Source organism: Notamacropus eugenii, chromosome 5 (genome assembly GCF_028372415.1).
Source record: "Notamacropus eugenii isolate mMacEug1 chromosome 5, mMacEug1.pri_v2, whole genome shotgun sequence".
NCBI lineage: Eukaryota > Metazoa > Chordata > Mammalia > Diprotodontia > Macropodidae > Notamacropus > Notamacropus eugenii.
This window is the reverse complement of record NC_092876.1, coordinates 79,783,117-79,803,194: the sequence shown is the minus strand read 5'-3', so window position 1 is coordinate 79,803,194 and position 20,078 is coordinate 79,783,117. Positions and strand designations below refer to the sequence as shown.

Genomic DNA, 20,078 nt, shown 5'->3' with positions numbered 1-20,078 from the left:
CAACAGGAAATTTGAAATCACAGACTGTTCTCTGTCACACAACACGCACCTGAGTTGTTTTTTGTTGTTATTACCTAATATCAATGCAAGGAATGAAAAGTTATTTTAAAAATTCTTTTCAACATAGGAGAGTAAATCTATTACATATGTATCTTTTATGTGAATTCTAAGGTTAGCTAGGAACATCTTTTGGATTATCTGTGTCCATGGCTCCCTCTGTTTGCATGGATAACTGATAATTGATAAGTACCCTCACAGGTTTCACACTACTTGTTAGGTTCCTAGTTATTGGTATTGAGAGCACTGCTCTTAGAATGCCCATGTTGTTCCCTAATTTCATAGCTTTTCCCCTGGCTGTTCCCCCCATTATGCTGCTTAGTGATACTGAGACTGACCACACCTCTCCTGCTGTTTTCACATAATAAGGATCTGCAGAAGGATGTTCAGAATCATGCTACCTCCTTTGCCAATGTTATCAAAGACACTGAAGGATTCCTGGAGGAGAACGAGACCAAACTGAGCCCCCATGAGCTGAGTAGCCTGAGGGAAAAGCTGCGCCAGGCCAAAGAACAGTCAGAGGCTCTGCAGGAACGGACACGCATGGCCCAGAAGGAGCTGAAGGAGGCAGTCACTGAAGCCTTGAAGCAGGAATCTGAAAAGGTAATGGAGTTAATAGGAGCAGAGAATGACCCTGGAGCCTTTTCTTAGGTTGCCTCTTAGTGAAGGGCTCTATAGGGTCACTTTTTCCTCCCAAATCATCAGCAGAGAATTCCAAGCCATGAGATGTATGTTTCATAAAGAAATCTCAGTACCTGACCAGTAACAGTTGCCTCATTAAAGAACTAAATAAAATAGAATGAAATAAGCCCAGGAGCTCCATGAGTTCATTTGGGAAGCCAGGAGACACAAAGGTGCAGTTGGGTCACCAGTAAAGTGAGAAGGCTACTCGAGATAATCTTCAGCACCCTTGGCCAGCTGTGAAATCTCGGATCCCATCTGAGCTAGAGGGCACTCTGGCACATCCCTAGTAGATAGCAAACTAGCCACAAGTCCTCCCTGTAGCACTCCAGTTAAAATTGCAAGCACGCTTACAGGCACTGTTCCAAGAAGGAGTAGGGAATTATAGAAGTCTGAGGTCATCTTTTATTACACTCAGTGCTAGCATCACCCTCCTCTGGTTTCAGAAGCTAAAGAGATGGAGAATATTGAGAAGAGTAATAAAATTAACTACATGAGTGTTAAGAAAGATTATTTTATCAGCATGAGGAAATCTTGGTGTGGGAACTCCCTTCACCAAGACAAGTCACAGCCTGATTGATGCATGGTAAATGAGTCCTGGGGAGTTGCCTGAAGTATAAAGATGAAATGACTTGTGCTAAGTCTATTAAGCTATTAAGAGTAAAGAGCAAGATTTGAATCCAGGTCTTTTTGACATTTTGAGTCCAGCACAGCCTGCTGTATCCCAGTATGCAGTACATTGGAAAGTGAATAGAGTGCTGAAATGGAAGGTGGAAAGATATGAATTCCAATTCCACCTCAGGCACTTCATAGTTGTGACTCAGGGCAAGCTATGTAGCCCATCTCAGTCTCCTCATCTATAAAATGGGAAGAAAATCCTATCTGAAGCATTCACCTCACAGGCTTGTTTTGAGGTTCATAAGAAGTAACTCATGTGTATAACACTTTACCAGCTTTAAATGTCAAAAAAAAAAATTAAAAAAATAGAAAGTTAAGACTTAAGAGAAGTTTAAGAACTGACTATGTTGGAAGAGAGAAAGGTGTGAGAAACAGCAGCCCAGAAAAATCTAGGTGGGATGATAGAATGGCGTCCAGTTGGAATGGGAGAATGTGTGCCTGTCTGTCCTCAGCTGGTGATAGGTGTGTGTCTAACATGGGTTCAGTGTGGCCCTGCCAGCGAGAATGACTGAGTGACCCCTATAGATCTTCCCAGCTCTAGAATGTCTCCTAAGACCACTGTTGTTAGTTAGCTATGGAGAGTAAAGGAGAGGGATAAAAATAACTAGGGAATGAGTTTGACATGAGTATTTTTCAGTGGATTTGGTTCATGATAATGTTTTGGCTTTCTGTGCAAATGCTTCACATTCATTGATTTTTTAACTTCCCTTACCTCTGAGTTGAAGGCCAGTCTGATTCAGGTGTTGTTTTAAAATGACTCAGGCCTTCTCTTCTCACTTGCCACTTGTATTTTCAGACTAAAGCTGCCAAAGAACTGGAGGAGAACAGGAGTAAAATTGATGCCCTTCTGGATTGGGTGGCATCCCTGGAATCAACAGGTGGATTGTCCAAGGCCAACTTTCCAAAATTGGAACATACCACAGGAGAGAGTTTGGGGAATGGAGTCATGGACACCATTGATGGCTATGCTGAGATGAGTCAAGCTCCAGAGAAGCTGGACCATCAGTATGAGGGTGCAAAGGCAAGTGTTTTCATTCATGCTTATTGACCTGTATGAGGACAGATCTTATATCGGGGGTATTTGCCTGGCCCTTGGCTCCATTTCTGGCTGTGTGGCAGAGAGGGTGGTGACCATCAGGTCTGGAGAGATGACATCTGGGCCATAGGGATGTTGCTTTAGGTTCCCAAGGCCTTGAGGAACCTCAACCACTTTTTAGGTCAGGAGAGACTGCATGGCACATTCTCAAAAGCTCAAGTTGTTCAGTGTTGGCACAGGGTCCAGATTGTTCTGGAATTTATTAAGCAGTTGTTATGATGGTAGGTCCTAGGCTACAGAGACACAAGGCAGTTCCTGTACTGTCCTGCTGGGGCAATACAAGTACACCTAAATAAATGCATAGTGATTGTGGGAGGAATAGAACATGAACAATGAGTTACAGGAGTCAGGATTGTCAGTAAGTGACATGTCTCCTAGGAGCCGTTCAGGGGTCAGCCAGTGATAGGGTCGGAGTGGGAGTAGATGAGTGTGTGTGATTCTGTTACACGCCACTTAAGCAATTTATTCTTCATGTGACTTTGGAGAGGTCTCTTTGACCTACTTGGACCTTGTTTTCTTTGTCAGTTAAAATGTGGACAGTGGTTTCTGCCTCATCACAGTGTTGTTGTAAGGATCAGATGAAATTAAGACATGTGAAAGTGTTTTGAAAACCAAATCCCTATGAAGGATTCAGCCCAACGTCTTACTGACCTGTGGTCAAAATCAGCTGCCCAGGATCTAGATAATTTAATTCTCTCCCCCACCTCACCCTCACCCCCACCCTGCCTTTACCAGCACTATCTACTTGGATCAAAGGACAAGCAAGGAAATACGAAGTTGATAAATGTGATGGTCTTCTCATCACTTTAAAACTTCAGCCTGACACTTGTCATCCCAGGGTTCCCAAAAAGTAGCCCCTTTCCTTAGAAATACTATTCTAACATAAGGTGGTATTATTCTGCCCCAGTACTCAGGGAATAATTCTGGAATTTCTTAGAAAAGAAAGGGAAAATCTGCTTCTAAGATTGAAGAAAGTACATGTAACACCATTCGACCAAACAAAACTTGATTCCTCACCTGCCTGAAGAAAAGAAAAGGTGGAGTACCAGGTTTGGCATCAGGTGGTCTTGGTTTTTATCCTGGCTCAGATACTTATCCAGTGTGACCCTGTCCAGTCACCTTACATCACTGACCTTCGGCTTTGTCATCTCAAAACTGGAAATAGTTATTTGAACTACTTCCTTACCAGCACTGGTTGGAAAGTGCTTCTTGAACTGTAAAGTGTAATAGAAGTGTGAGTTCTTATTATCCTCTTCTAACTGTCCATTTGGTTTGGGGTTTCTTTCCCAGGCCCGCCACCAGGAGCTCCTGTCCCAGCAGCAAGACTTTATCCTGGCCACTCAGGCGGCTCAGGCATTTCTGGATAAGCATGGCCACAGCCTGGCCCTGGAGGAGCGGCAGAAGCTTCAGCAGAAACTCAGAGACTTGAAGGAACAGTACGCTGCCTCCCTGGCCCGGGCAGAGATGGAGGTGAAGCAGTCACAGGCCTTGCGCGATGAGCTTCGCAAGTTCCTCCGAGATCATGGGGAGTTTGAAGACTGGCTACAGCAGGCAGAGAAGGAGCTGGAGAATGTGCATAAGGGGGGCAGTGACCCTGAAGCCCTCCAGTCCCTGCTGCTGCGACAGAAGAGCTTCTCTGAGGATGTCATTTCCCACAAAGGAGACTTACGGTTTGTGACCATGTCTGGACAGAAGGTCCTGGACACAGAAAACAGCTCCAGGGAAGGCACAGAACCCTCAGCAACAAGGCACTTAGTGACTTCTAAGCTGGACAATGCAACTGAGAGATATACTGCCCTTCACTTAAAGGTATGGAGGAAAACTTGAATCCCAGGGTCAGTTCTTTCATTGAGTTTTTGGGTACATGCTCATGGTATAGAATGGGAATCACTTCCACAAAGTAGTGTGAACAGATCCCCATGCTGTTAATTAAGCAGGCTTTTCAGGGACTCAGGTTTCTCTCTCTCTCTGCTCTAGAATGGTGGACATGGGACAAGTCACTGAGCATATGGCCTTGGTCCAAGCTATTGTGTCTCTGTTTATTCAACAAATGTTAAATACATGCTGTGTACACAGTATAACAAACATTGAGTGCTATGTTCTAGGGAAAACACATACACAGTTTAGATAACAGCTTGGTCCCCAACATCATGAGAAAGTCTATTATGGGAATAAGATACCAACGCTGATAACTGTAATATGCAGCATTACAGAATGAGAGGCAGTGTGATACAAAGAGCTGAGTCAGTAAGATCTGGGTTCAAACCTTGCTGTAGCTCATTCTGTTACTGTAGGATCCTGGGCAAGTCATTTAACTTCTCAGCATCCACAAGCAATGCAGAAGAGTTGCCCATCTGCTTTGGTAAAGGGAGTTTCCTCACCTGGGAGTTCCTGGAGTGACCTACACCAATGAAACCTCAGATCTAGATCAGTCCACTATCATATGATGAGGGTGTGAGAGAGGGGCCAACCCTCAGATGACTGAGGGAGACTGAGTGACTGGGAGAATCAGGGAAGGCTGCACGGAAGAGCTGGGAACTGAACAGATTTTTTTAAATTTAAGTTTAATTTTTTTCAGTTAACAAAAGGCTATTTTCTTTCACTCTCATACCCTCAACTGGAAAAAAAGAGAAACAAAGCCTTTGTAATGTCAGCGTTAAGCAAAATAAATACTTTTATTGGTGATGTCCAAAACATATCTCATTCTGCATCCTCAGCCCATCCCCTCTTTCAGGAGGTGGGTAGCATTCCTCACAAGTGGTCATTGCATCGAGCAGAGTTCTTACAACTTTCAGAGTTGTTTGAAATTTCATTTTTTCCTAAATTTTTGTCCATATTTCTGCTCACTTCTCTCTGCCTCAGTTCACACAAGTCTTCCCAGCTTTCTCTGGAACCATCCTCTTCATCATTTTTTTTTTATTAATTGGTTTAGTTTTAGTTTTCAACATTCACTTCCACAAAATTTTGAATTCCAAATTTTCTCCCCATCTCTCCCCTCACCCCAACCCAAGAGGGAGTACATTCTGATTGCCCCTTCCTCCAGCCTGCCCTCCCTTTTATCACAGCCCCCTTCTCTTATCCCCTTCCCCTGCCTTTTCTTGTATAGGGGAAGCCCTTCATCATTTCTTAAGGCACATCTTCTTTCTTTGCTCTCTTTGGGGGCCTAGCCCTATCATGTTCTTAACAGGCCAGAGGTTATGCATGGTTTAAGAATGTCTGGCGTAGAGTTCTAAATTACTTTCCAGAAACGCTGTTTTAATTCATAGCTGCACCATTAGTGTACTGATATGCCTGTCTTTCTGCAGCCCCTCCACTATTTGTCATTTTCCTTTTCTGTAACTTTTGCTAATCTGATGGGTTTGAGGTGGTGGCACCTTAGACATGCTTTAGTTTGCATTTCTGTAATAGTGATTGGGAGCAGTTTCATATGGCCATTGATAGCTTTGATTTTTTTTTTTTTTTACTTAGAAAACTCCCTGTTTGTATCCTTTAACCATTTGTGAATTTGGGAACAGTTGTAGTCAATGAGTACATGGCAAGGACTGTTTGAATGATTGAACTCTGAATTCACAGAGCCTTAGAGTTAACTCCAAACTGCTCTTCCCTAGTAAAAGCTTGTCCACTTTCATTCATTAAATAGCCACATACTGATCACTCACTACTTGTCAGGCACAAAGCATTGTGGGTCATACAGAGAAGGGTAAGCTAGGATACTTGTCCTCAGAAAGTGTAGGATCTGGCAGATGATTAGCTATGTAGAGTTAAAGACCATGAAAAGTGGACCATGCCAGGTGGTGCTAAGAAAAGGTGAGGCCAAGCATGGAGAGATCATTTCTGATGGGGGCATGGAGGAACAGACCCTTTAAGGACTGATTTCTTTCCAACAGAGATGAGGAAATAGGGATATCTGGGAAGAGAAAGCAGTTTTCAGGAAAATGGATCCTCCTAAAGCGCCTGGCATGGGGGGTGGGGCTGGTGCAAGGGGCAGCCCAGAGCTATCTTCACTCATCCTACTTTCCCCCGTCTTCTTGAAATAGTGCAACAAACTAGGTTCTCATCTGAACATGCTTTTGGACCACTCTCAGCAATTCCAGAGCAGTGCAGACAGCCTTCAGGCCTGGGCACAGGAGTGCGAGAGCAAGGTGAACCAGCTTCTCTCCGACCCTGTGGCCTCTGACCCCACAGTCCTTCAGCAACAGCTTGCAAACACAAAGGTAAAACAAGTCAGCAGTTAAACCCAAACCCTGATACCAGAATGATCTCCTTTAAGTCCCCCCATATCTCATGATCTAGAAGTGGCTGGAGAAGGGAAACTGGAAAAGGGGGTAATAACACCAGAGTGCTGAGAGCCCCGTTCTGGACACTAGCAAGTACCCTTGGGGGTAGTTTACTCAGAGATCTTAGAAGAAGCCACCATCACTAACCCTGTTGGTCTTCATTCTGTTCTTGAACAAACAGCAATTACAGGGAGATCTGGCTGAGCACCAGGTACCTGTAGAAAAACTCCAGAAAGCAGCAGGGGCCCTCCTGGAGATGGAGGGTGAGCCAGCTCCTGACCCCCGGCACATCCAAGAAACCACAGGTACAGAGCCAATGGTACTGAGGGGACAGGAATCGGGAAGCTACAGAAGAGAACTTCCCTAAGAATACAGTTGGGGGGTGGGGGCAGAGAGTGAAGATGGGGAGGCCTCATATAACATCATTGGACCTCAGAGCTTATACCTTGGATACTGGGAAATGTTCAAGCAGGTTTGACCCTGACCAGACTTTATTGGGATCATCAAGGTGAAAGGCACCTTGGATATTACCTTGTCTAACCCCTTCATTTGCAGAGGCACTCCCCAGCACTTTCCCAAGGTTACACAGGTAGCTGAGCTGACAGTTGAGCCTGGCACCTCCAAATCCAAGTACTCATTCTACCTGGGAGTGGGATGATGCCCAGTTAAAGTTGTCAAGCTGACCCAAGAGGCTCCTTGTCAGAGAAGGATTAAGCTTCTTTCTCAAAAGATGCTGATCCTTGATGCAGATATTTTTATCAGAAACCAGAAAAAACACTACATTGAAAATATGCTTGGCAGAGGAGGAGGGGCAGCTCATATGTTTAAGGGAAATTTCATTCATATTCTTTCTGTTTTTTTATGGAAATAACTGATTTTTAACTTTACTTATGCTTACGTCATTTGAGGTCCAAATGTCAACGGTACTCCAGGCTTTGCCTTCCCTTTTGGGTTTTCTCTACACTTTGTCAAGTTGAGTTTACACAATTTACAGTAGAATTTAGAATTTACTTTTGGAGGAATTTCTTTCAGTAGAAATCCCCCAAATGACCTTTTTCCAGACATTCTATTGGGGAGGAGCAACCTGGAAAAAACACTGCCCTCATTCTCTTTGAATCCTTCAGATTCCATCTTAGGCCATTTCCAGAGCCTTTCTGGGAGGCTGGAAGAACGTGCCGATCTATTACAAAAGGCAATTGCTCAGTCACAAAGTGTCCAGGAGGGCCTGGAGAACTTACTGCAGTCCATCAGTGAAGTAGAGAAGAGCCTGGAGGGAGAGCAGGTGGCAGCACTGAGCTCAGCAGCTCTCCAGGAAGCCTTGGCCATCAATATGGTGAGAGAGACGTGGGTGGAAAAGTGTGATGATACTAAAATAATGAATGACATCATTTAAATGAGTTCCAGGTATTAGGATCTAATTAATCCACTTACCTCAAGTAGAGTTATCCAAAAGTAACTGAATATCATATATATATAAAATATGTTACTTGCATTTATATAGCTCCTGCTGTGTGTCAGGCACTGTGCTGAGCACCACACAGATAACTCATTTGATTCTCACAGCAACCCTGGAAGATAGGTGTGATTATTATCTCCATTTTACAGTTGAGGAAACTGAGGCAAATATCGATTAAATGATTTGCCATACACACACACGTACACATGTGCACGTGCACAGTGATTTGCAAATTGGTTTGACCCTGGGAAGAGAGTTTGCAAGGTAGTTATTGTGATGGCAGGGAGTGGGAGCTCTGAAAATGCTGCAGAAAAATTTTCCATGAATTCTTAGGTAAGGCTGAGATTGGTGGGCAGAGTTTGTCAGCTTTCCTGAGGTGAGTGCATCTTAGAGCCAATGTGTTTTTAATGGCAGAAACTCAAACAGGACATAGCCCGGCAGAAGAGCAGCCTGGAGGCTACCCGTGAAATGGTGACTCGATTCATGGAGACAGCTGATGGTACCACAGCCACAGGGCTTCAGGGCAAGCTGGCAGAGGTGACTGAGTGCTTTAGCCAGCTGTGCCAGCGGCAGCAGGAGAAAGAGAGCTCCCTCAAGAAGCTCCTGCCCCAGGTGGAGATGTTTGAGCACCTCTCGGAGAAACTCCAGCAGTTCTTGGACAGCCGGGCTCGAGTGCTGGCCTCTGGAAACCAGCCTGATAGAGATATTACTCAGTTCTCCCAACAGATTCAGGTGAGGCTAACTCTGTGATGGGTGATAAGGGATTTGTGCAAGGGAGACAGGAGCCCTGACACAGCTGATTGAAGAGCACATGCAGTTGCATGCTTGTTTGATTCAGTGGTTGACCCTGCCAGTTTGACTCTTTTGTAGGTCACCTTTCTTTTTAGAAAGGAACTTCAGCAGGGAAAACTTGTGAAATTATGGTTGTTTGCCTTGTCAGGAGCTGAATTTGGAAATGGGAGAACAGCAAGAGAACCTGGATGCCCTTGAGCACTTGGTCACTGGTCTGAGCTCCTGTGGTTTTGCACTGGATGCTTCCCAGCACCAGGAGAGGGTACAGAAGCTAAAGAAGGATTTCACTAGGCTGCAAAAGTCAGTTCAAGAAAGGTGAGTTCTCTGTTTCCTGTCAGCATCTCTCTGTATGTGCTCCAAATTGTGAGAGACCCTCAGACCTCTAGATTCCAGGGCAAGCTTTCTTTGCCATCTGCTCAGACTGTTCAGTATCCTCTTCATTTCTTCCCCTTCCAGGATCTCCACCCTCTAAACCATGGTCCATACCACTGCCAAAGGAATAATCCTAAGGCTATACTTGATTGTCAGGTGCCTACTCAGGAAGTTCCCTCCTTGCCTCTGTAACCAAATACAAACTCCTTTGTTTCACTTTTGGGGAATGTCTGGCTCCAGTTTTCTTTTCTTCCCTTTTCTATACTCTGGTCCAGCCAAACTGGCCTCTTTGCTGTCCTTCACATGACATGGCACTTCTTGCCTCCATCCTTCTCATACGGGTCATCCCCAAAGCCTGGGATGGACTTTCTTCTCACCTCTTCCTTCTAACAAAACTCACCTCAAGCACCATCTCCTACTTGCGGCTGTTTCTGGTTCTCCCAGCTGGTAGTGCCTCTCCATTACCTCAAAACTACCTTGTGTATAATGATTGTCCACATTTCCCTGAATAGACTAAAAGGTCTTTGAGGACAGACCTGTATCATTTTGCTTTTGTGTCCTCAGGCCCTAGCACAGAGTCTGACATGTAATAGTACACCAAGACAGATAAAGCAATGACAGAAGTAGAAGGGAGGAGAGAGAAGGTCTAGGGCCCAGAGTCCCTTAGGTTTTCCTTACATTAAGTTGCATGATTTAATGTTCTATGAACTGGTCAGCCTTCCCTGACTTTGCATCAGAATGTTTGCTGATGGCCCGTTCCAAGGCAGAAGACCCTGTGGCTAACTTCTCCCTTCTCTTGCAACAGTTTATTTTTCTTTTTCATTTCTGGAACATTGTTTACTGTCTCCTCTGGCAGTAAATGATTGTCCTTTGCTTCATTTCTAAGTTATAGACTGGAAAGGACCAAGCAAAACACATCTCAGCCCTAGGATACAGATTAGGCAGAATCCTTCTGTCAGTGTAAGGGAAAGAACAGGGTCCCTTCTTCCTCCTTTTGGTTCATTCCAGAGTGAACCTGACAGTCATCCCTAGCCTTTGAGGGCACCAAGTTCTTGAGTGGGGCTGCTTTCAGGCATTTATAGTGGTTTAGCCAAACTCTTCAGCTAGAAAAGTAATCCAAATTATAATAACTTCAATTTCTATAACTTTTTAACATTTACAAAGTACTTTCCCCACAATACTCTGCATTGTACCCAGTGCCTTGCACATTGTAAATGCTTAAATAAAATGTTTTTTTAATAAATCAGCAATCTTTTTGTAGCAGACAGTGCAATTATTGACATCTCCATTTTATCCCTCATTTATGAAAATGAGGCTTAAGAGTGAGTTAAGTGGCTTATCATGATTATTCATCTATTAATTGCTGCATTTGAATACAAGTCTCTTGACTTAGGTCCAATGAATGCTCTTTGGGCTGCTGTGAGTCCATGATTAGCCCCAATATGTGCTCAAGATGTGAACGTTATCCTTTCTGTAACAATAACTTCTCTTTGGCAGAGAGAAAGATACATCATCCTGCCAGGAACAGTTGGATGAATTTCGGAAGCTGGTTCAGGCCCTACAGAAATGGCTAAAGGAAAGTGAAGGAAATATGCCAGTGGTGGAGATCTCCATGAGTACCAAAGAGCTACAGAAGCAGATCGAGCACCTTGAGGTAGGCAGAGAAATGACTGAATTGTACCTGTCAGAATATTTGCTGTACACAGTGGTGTAGAGACCTTTTAATTCAGTTATGGCCATGATGGTAGATGGTAACCAGAAGTTATCAGCTCACTAATCTCATTTCCTGAGAACATCTTCAGGACTGAAATCCTTCAGGCCTTGATAGGTGAGTTCCACCGAGCCATGGAAATCATACAGTCTCTGTCAAAGCTAACAATCTTGAAGGAATTAAGTCTGCCATGCAGCATGGCACTGAACATATGTATATGCTCAGTAAGTTTTTAATGAGCCTTATCTGTCTTCCCAGTGCTTGTTGTTGGGCCTGTTAATAGACAGATCAGAGAAGGCAGGAGCCATTCTAGCCTTGGGCCTTCAGGAAAGGCTTAGAGTCAGGATGCCGAAAGGAGCCCTTTGGGAGCTTGTCAGGTGCACATACCCTTTTTACAATGCACTTGGCCGGGTGATCAGCTCATCTTTCTTTTAATTGCTCAGGTAATGGACAGCCATTGGTAGATAGCTCTAGATTTTAGAACATTTTCTTGTTTTGATACACAGTCTATTTCATTTTAAGTTTAACACTTTCGTTCTAGTTCTGCAATTGGAAAGCATGTTAATGTGTTCTCTTTGCTCTGTGATAGTTTTTCAAATATCTGAAGCAGTACTGATATCTTCCTTTAGTCTCTTTTGTTCCAAGTTGGATAGTTCCCCCACCTTTTTAACTACGATATTCCTTGTATAGCACGGTTTACAAGCCTTTCTCCATAATGTTCAGACTGCTAAGTATGCTCTGATTGTCATGAAATGTGATGTTTATTACTCTGGATGTGGTCTGATCAGTCAATTAGTAAACATTTATTAAGAGCCTACTATGTGCCAGACACTCTGCTAAATGCCGGAAGATACAGAAAGAGGCAAAAGATAGCACCTTACCTCAAGGATCTCACAGTCTAATGGGGGAGATAACATGCAGATAAATATATACAAACAAGCTATATACAGTATAAATAGGAAATAATTAATGGAGAGAAGGCACTAGAATTAAGAGGGATTAGGAGAGGCTTCCTATAAAAGATGGGATTTTTGTTGGGACTTGAAGGAAGCCAGAGAATTCAATAGGTGGAGTTGAGGAGGGAGCATGGTCCAAGCATGAGGGACAGCCAGAGAAATTCTGATGAGAACAGAATTTATTAGAATCACAGTATTTCTTCATCTGGGTACTTATTTGAATGGACAATGATTTCATCACTTTGGGTGCTTTCTCCATAGTTACAGGTATCAGTCTTTTCATGCCTTGGTGTAGACACTTTCATTCATTTCTATAAAAATTTCATCACCTGGTGGCTAGCTATTTTCTGGTGATAAGCTTTTCTATATTTAGCTGATCTGGATCTTGGAAAAGAGACACAGAGATCAGTGCCAGGCTCCTAGTTGAAACCTTCCAGCTTGGTAAAACCTACCAGAGTTTCATGTTTCAGCATCGTAGCCTTTGTTGTTGTTTTCAGTTAACAGGCATTTATTTTTTTGTCCCTTCCCTCCTCTCCCCACTCCCATTAAATAAAAAGAAATAAAGAAAAACAAAACCCCTTGTAACAAATATGCAAAGTCAAGCAAAACAAATTCTCACATTGATCTAAAAGTATGTCTCTCATTGTGCGTCTTGAGTTCTTCACCTCTCTGTCACGAGGTAATAGCATGCTTCTGTCGTCAGGCTTCTGAAATCCTTATCAGTCACCACATTCATCAGACCTCTTTTAAAGTCTTTTAAAGTTCTTTTTCTTTACAATGTTATCACTGTATATATTGTTTTCTTTGTTCTGCTGAAATCACTCTATATCAGTTCATACAAGTCTTACCTGTTTTCTTTAAACCGTCCCCTTCATCAATTCTTATGTCACAAATATTTCATCACATTATTTTGCCATAACTTGTTCAGTTATCATTCTCCAGTTGATGGGCACCCCTTCATTTCCAGTTCTTTGCTATTTTGCGATAGAAGAGATGTTGTAAACAATTTTTTGTAAATGTGGCTCATTTTTCTCTTTCTTTGATCTCTTTGAGGTATGGGCCTATAATAATATCTCTGGGTGAAATGGTATGCATAGTTTAGTAACTTTTTGGTCATGTTTCTAAGTCGTTTTCCAGAATGGCTGTTCTAGTTCACATTACTACCAACAGTGTGCTAATGTGCTCATTTTTCTACAACTCCTCTAACATTTGTTATTTTTCTTTTTATTAACTTTGCTAATCTGATGAGTATAAAGTGGAACTTCAGAGTTGCTTTAATTTGCATTTCTCTAATTATTAGTGTTTTAGAACATTGTTTCATATGGCTGTTGATACCTTGGATTTCCTTTTTAGAAAACTGCCTGTTCATATCCTTTGACAATTTATCAGTCTTATTCTTGTAAATTTGAATCAGTTCCTTTTATATCTTATAAGCGAAGTTGTAACTTTATCAGAGAAACTTACTGCAAAGATTTTTTCCCCATTTCACTATTTCCCTTCTAATAGGTACATTGGTTTTGTTTGTACAAAAGCTTTTTAATTTTATGCAATCAAAAATTTCTGTTTTATCTTCTGTGATGCTCTGTATTCCTTATTTTCTCATCAGTTTTTCTCTTATCCATAGATTTGAAAGGTAAGTTCTGATTGCATTCTGGAGGCATGAAAATCTAATTTATTTTTTATATGACTCTTTTTATCTAAGTCATGTATCCATTTGGAGCTTATTTTTTATGTATGGCAGCTGGGTGACCCAGTGGATAGAGAGAGGGATGAGCCTGAAGTCAGAAAGATCTGAGTTCAAATCCAGCTTCTCATACTTTCTAGTTGCATAACCCAGGACAAGTCATAACTTCTTTTATGTGGTGCAAGGCTTTTTCTTAATTTATTTGCTGCCAAAATGCTTTCCAGTTTTTCCAGCAGTTTGTTTTGTTTTGTTTTTCGTTGAATAGTGAGCATCATAGCCTTTAAGTACCCAGAGTTCCTTCCACAGCAAGATAGGGCATCAGAGGAATACTTGAGAAGGGAATCACAACATAACAATAAGTTATCCAGCCTGAGGTCATATCAGCCTTTTTAGCATTTGCATCACGTGATTGCTTCATATTAAGTTTGTGGTAGTCTAAAACTTTCAAATCTTTTTCACATGAATCACTTAACCAGATTTTAAAAAACTGAAATGAAAGCTTACCTGTATTCCTCTTGAATTTTATCTTTTTGGTTTGGACAGTGTTCCACCCAACTGAGGCTATTTGGAATCTTGGTTCTTCTACCTTTCTCTGCTTTCTGTCACCTACAAATGTGACCAATCAATAAGCAGTCATTTATTAAATATTCATAACATACTATGGACTAAGGATGCAGGTACAAAGAATGAAGTAATCTCTACTTGCAATAAGCTTACATTCTAACGGATAAGACCAGTTCATATAAATGTGTGTGTGTGTGTGTGTGTGTGTGTGTGTGTGAAATGCAAATATTAATCAAAGTAATTAAATGTGAGTAGTTTGGTACGGAGAGGGATCAAGAGTAGGCTTCCCAGAGAAGGTAGCACTTGAGCTGTGTCTTAAAGGAAGAGAGGAACTCAGATCCAAAGAGATGAGGAAGGATGGCCTGCTAGGCATCAAGAACGACTTGTGCAAAGGCATGAGTGGCAGAAGTGAAGAGCAGAGAGGCCAGTTTTTGACTAGATCACAGAGTACAGGAAAGAGCAATAATGTCTAGTAGGTTGGAAAGATAGGTAGAGGCCAAGTTGTTTAGGGCTTTAACAGAGAAATCAAAGGGTTTATGTTTTATCTTAGAGGCAAAACCACTATGTAGTTGGTTGAGTAAGGGAGTCACATCCCCACTTATGGTCAGATCTATACTTAAAAGAAAATTACTTTGCCCATAGGATGGACTAAAATGGTGAGATACTTGAGACAGGGAGACCAGTTAGGAGGTTGTCACAATGATCTAGATGAGAAGTAATGAGTTTGGAACTAAAATGGTAACTGGGTAAGTAAAGAGAAGGGGTTGGATAGGAGAGATGTTATGAAGGTAGAAATGGTGGAACTTTTTTGCAACCAATATTAGGTGAGGGAGAGTAACAAGTTGAGGATAATACTGAGATTATGAACCTGGGAGACGGGAAGGATGGTGGTACCTTTGACAAAAATAGGAATGTGGGTTAAGAAGGAAAGAGAAATGAGTTCAGATGTAGACATGTTGAGTTAGATATCCCTGGGACATCTAGTTGGAAATGTCAAATGGAGATGTGAGACTGAAACTCAGGAGAGAGACTGGGGCTATTATATAGATATGGGAATCATCTGCATAGAGATGATAGTTAAGATCTGACAAAGTTACCAAGAAAGATACTATGGAAAGATAGTATACTCAGGAGAGCCTGAGATGGAACTATGGTGAACACCCACTATTTAGGGGGCATAGTGTCATTGATAAGTCAGCAAAGGAAATTGAGAAGTGGTCAGACAGGTGGGAGAAAATAATTCTTTTCTCTATTCTTTTAACTTGTTGGGAGGATAGTTTCTTCAGCTATTCATTAATAAAAATGTTATTAGGTCATGCATGTTGAGTCCTGAGGTTGCATCATTGTGGACAGTGGGAAGAGCTTTGGACATGGTCAGAGGACAGGGCTTGGCCTGGCCTATGGGGCCTCAGACAAGTTACATCATTACTCTTCTCAGTTTCTTCCAATGTAAAGGAAGGAGATTGGACAATATGACCTCCACGCTCTAAATCTCTAATCTAGAATTCTTTGATCTATAACATACCCAAAGTAAGAGACTTGTAACACCTCCCGTTGAGTTGACACATAGGCATTTTCAGTAGAATTCAACTGGCAATTCCTTTAGGCAACTAAAATATGAAACTGGAGGTCAGGATAGCATTTAGGCCAAAGGTGAATGTTAACTCTTGAGAGCGACTAAATTATCTGAGGGAAGATATATATAAAAGTGCAATCAGAAGGTCAGGGTAGAAAGGCTAGAATGAAGGATCAGTGATTAAGACAAAAAAGTAGGCAGAGGAAACCCTTAAGAAAGCCAACAAAGAGAAAGAGCATTGAGCTGGATGGCCCCTATATCTTCTCAGGACAGAAGGAGGTGAAGTTACCTGCTGAGAGGCAGGAAATGTTGGACTTAAGGACAGAAAAGGCCAGGAACATCTGCAATGGGGAATCTGCCAAGAAACCAACAAGAGACAGATGAAAGGATTGTCTGACGGAGGCGAAGGCCACACTGAAGTCAGACAAGGTGAATTTATGGTGGGCCAGACAGTGATGGTAATGAAGATCCAGGGATGGAAACTGGTATGGCTGCTATGACAGCTTCCATAGAGTCCAAGGGGATGAGATAGACATGGAAGAGAATTTGGGCTCCATCTTTTTAAAGCCCGGTACTCCCCAGGACATTTCTTCTGGAATGTGATGCTAGGATAGAATTTCCTAATGTGAGAGAGGGTCCTATGCAGAAGTGAATGGCTTTGTTCTCCACTCTTTCCCCTAAAACTGAGTTAGAATTCTAACCTCATTCCTCTTGATAGACTTCATGCCAGGATTCTACATTGGGACCCTGGGACCCATAAGCTTGTTTTTTGAGTATTTTTATAACTATTTCAGTACGACTGGTTTCTTTCATAATCTTACATTTTTTTTATGGATTTAAAAATATCATTTTGAGGAGGAATCTATGCACTTTACCTAACTGCCAAAGGAGTCCATGACATAAATAAGTTTTAAGACCCCTACTCTAGACTTTCTTTCACCTCTATAGCCAATGTTACCACACCCCATTGATTTTTTTTTCAAAATGCCATTTCTCCATTTGGTCCTGCCTTTTTTATGCCCAGACAAGATACAAAGCCATCATCAGACTCCTTCTGTTCTCTCCTATCTCTGTACATTTGTTGCCAAGGCCCATTGATTTTACCTTCATAACATCTCTTACATGCTGCCTTCCTATTCTCTTCTGATACTGGTGCCAGCCCTCATCCCCACACGTGAACTGTTGCAAAACCTATTGGTGAGTGTCTCTGCCCTCTAGTCCATCCTCCAGTCAGATGTCAAAGTGATCTTTATCAAGTACAGGTCAGACCATGTCACCATGCCTACTCAGTAAACTCCAATTGCTCCTTATCACCTCAAATATAAAATCCTCTGTTTCTCAGTAGTCTGTCTCTCTATTACCTTTCCAGTCTTAACACTTTTACCCCCAGTACACACTCTTCTGTCCGGTGACACTGGCCTTCTTGCTATTCCTTGAACACCAATACTCCATCTCCCAACTCCAGGCATCTTTTTTTGGCCATCGCCCTGCCTGGGATTCTCTCCTTTCTAGTCTCCACCTCCCACTTGCCCTCACTTCCTTCCAGTTGCAACTAAAATCTCTCTTCTACAAGAAGTGTGTACTGATCTTCCTTAATTTGAGTGCCTTCTCTCTGCTGATTATTTCCAATTTATCCTTTATATCTCTTATTTGTACATGGTTGTGAATTCTCTCCCCATTAATCTGATGCTTTGGGAGCAGGGATCCCTACTACTTAGCACGTAGTAGGTGCTTAATAAATGCTTATTAGCTAACTATGCCTGCAAAGCTTCATCTCTACCTACTGAGATCTTGTACTCCTTTAAAGCTTATTTCATGTATCATCTTTGCCATGAATTCTCCCTTGATTCAACTACCTGAAAATAATCTCTCCACCCTCTTAATTTCCTTAGATGCTTTGCAAGAACCTTTCCTTCCTCTTTGTATCATTACTTACTTATATATGTCTTACTCTCCTTTAGTTCCTTGAGGTCAGAAACTATATAAATGTTCAGCTTTGTAACTAGCTTCAACATCAAGCACTGGGTATGTACATAAATAATGTTTTGAAAAATGTTTGTTGAATTATGTTTTTTTTTAAATAGGCCCTTTTGGATGACTGGACAAGTAAGGGACCCCAGGTGGAAGAAATAAACCACAAAGGCATGGCCTTAGAAAATCTGATTGTGGAGATTACAGCACCTGAAACACAATCCAAGACAGGTAAGAAACAGCCCAATGGTGACTTAAAAAGGTAGTGAAGAAAATATGTCAAGTAGATGATGATTTTTCTTGAGTATTGTGTTAACACAAAGAAAGTGTCCACCAGGCCACCCCTCCTGTACCTTGTCCTTCCTTTTGCTCCTTAGTAGCAATGACATTATTCTGGAATAATGCACAACACCTTAATTAGAAGAAAACCACCCAGGGAACTTAGGCTTGCACCTACCTGGTATAGGGAGCAGACATCTCCTTTAGTCTGGAAAATAACTTAGAGACATTAAGTTGGGACTTCCTGTTTTGAGGCATCTGATTTGGGGAAATGTTCAGTTGAGAGTGAGTGTGGTTCAGCCCTTGATGTCTGATGAGACAAAGCCCAGATCCAGCCTGCTTATACTAACACTGACTTCCTGGGAGATCTGACACGTACACCGGCTGCATCCAAGGGGTTGCCAGAGAAAGTATTCTCCAACAAAAGGTCACTGTAGAACTTTAGCCATCTCTCCTAGAAGCTGCACAGAGCCCAAGGAAGGAGTCCCTAGTTCCTGAGCTGCCTCTTGTGATGGTCCCTCTGGCTCCAGCTGAAGGCATTTTCTCTCTTGTCCCCTCCTCAGAGTGTTGACCTTGTTATTTTGTTGCTCTTAGCTCGTAGCAGCAGTGTTTCAAGAGGGTGAATGATCCAGATGTACAACAGGGGCCCAGGAGACCAGGGTTCAAATCTTACTTTTGATGTTTACTGACTCTGTGACCATTAGACAAGTTTTTTTACTTCTCTGATTCCCCAGCTACTTTGTGCCTAAAATGATGGTAGTAATACTGCACTGCCTCAGTCATTAATTTCTTTTGACAAAAGTACCTTATAAATGTTAGAATACTACAGAAATGTCTGTGTGGGTTTTTTTTAAATCAACATACAATCTAATACCGGTCTTCTAGATATTAGATTTGATGGATGTAAAAATGTAATCCCTTATGCCTGTATAACCTTTTATATTTTTCTAACATCTTTTGCATATAATCTCATTTAATCTTCACAGCAACCCTATTAAGAAATTTAATAATAGCCCCATTTTTCAGTTAAGGGAGTTCTGAGACTCAAGATTAAATGTCTTAATTAAGAGCACACATTAGGTAAATAGCAGAGCTATCAGTACAACTTAGAACTCCTGAATCCTATCTGCAGTGTTTTTTCTGCAGTAGAATGATTTCGCTTCAATCAACCTCAGAAATCTGTGAAATGCAAAAACCTGTCTTAGAATGAATGTAAAATTATGATTCTAAAAACTGGTTAACCCCTCAGATTGCCAGTCATAATGCTCTTAGATCTGAGTTCCTTGAAAGGTGAAGTTGACAAGGTAATGGAGTGGTGGGAACAAATTCCTGTACCCTGAAGGAGAAGTCTAAGAATAGCTGTCTTTCATAACTTCTCTGAACATGAGCTCCTTTTGCTGTGGTCCCCAGGTTCAATTCCTGTTCATCAATATTTTTCTAAAAGCCATTGATTTTAATGAACAAACCTCTATTGATTCTAAAGAAACCCCAGTACTTTTGACAGGCAGCATGGTATGATGGATAGAGCTGGGAAAACCAGAGCAAGTTACTTAACCCCAGGAAACTTTCTAAGATTATCAGTTGCAGAACAGTTGGCAATCTGCATCAGCAGTAGAAATTTACTCACCGGGAATTCCTTGACTCAGTGAAATTACAGGTTTAGTTTAAAAAAAAAAACCATCAAAAAAACCAATACCATATAAAATGTTTCTCGCTTCTATCACCTCTTTCCCATGGATATTTTTTTTAAAAAATTCATTCTCCCAGTATACGAATGTGACTGGCATACTTCTAAAGATATAATTGGTTTGACCTTTACCTGCCTCAAGGAAATAGGGCAGAAAATAGGAAGTAGGGCATATTTGAAATGATATGATGAAATGGCTTTGGTTAAAGAAAGAATCTGACCTAGAAGGAACTGCAAGAAG

The 20,078-nt window shown here is 41.8% G+C and overlaps 1 protein-coding gene across 17 annotated transcripts in view; it reads left to right on the top strand.

Annotated features, from left to right (window-relative positions):
- MACF1 (microtubule actin crosslinking factor 1) overlaps positions 1–20,078 on the top strand; it is a 398,300-nt gene that overhangs the window by 263,118 nt on the left and 115,104 nt on the right. For all 17 annotated transcript variants that reach the window (XM_072609962.1, XM_072609963.1, XM_072609950.1 and 14 more), the window contains 10 exons: positions 427–660; positions 2,213–2,437; positions 3,803–4,321; positions 6,550–6,726; positions 6,971–7,094; positions 7,914–8,122; positions 8,660–8,977; positions 9,186–9,352; positions 10,907–11,063; positions 17,985–18,102. In XM_072609962.1, the coding sequence (XP_072466063.1) occupies positions 427–660; positions 2,213–2,437; positions 3,803–4,321; positions 6,550–6,726; positions 6,971–7,094; positions 7,914–8,122; positions 8,660–8,977; positions 9,186–9,352; positions 10,907–11,063; positions 17,985–18,102 (2,248 nt within the window). The remainder of the gene's footprint in view (positions 1–426; positions 661–2,212; positions 2,438–3,802; positions 4,322–6,549; positions 6,727–6,970; positions 7,095–7,913; positions 8,123–8,659; positions 8,978–9,185; positions 9,353–10,906; positions 11,064–17,984; positions 18,103–20,078) is intronic.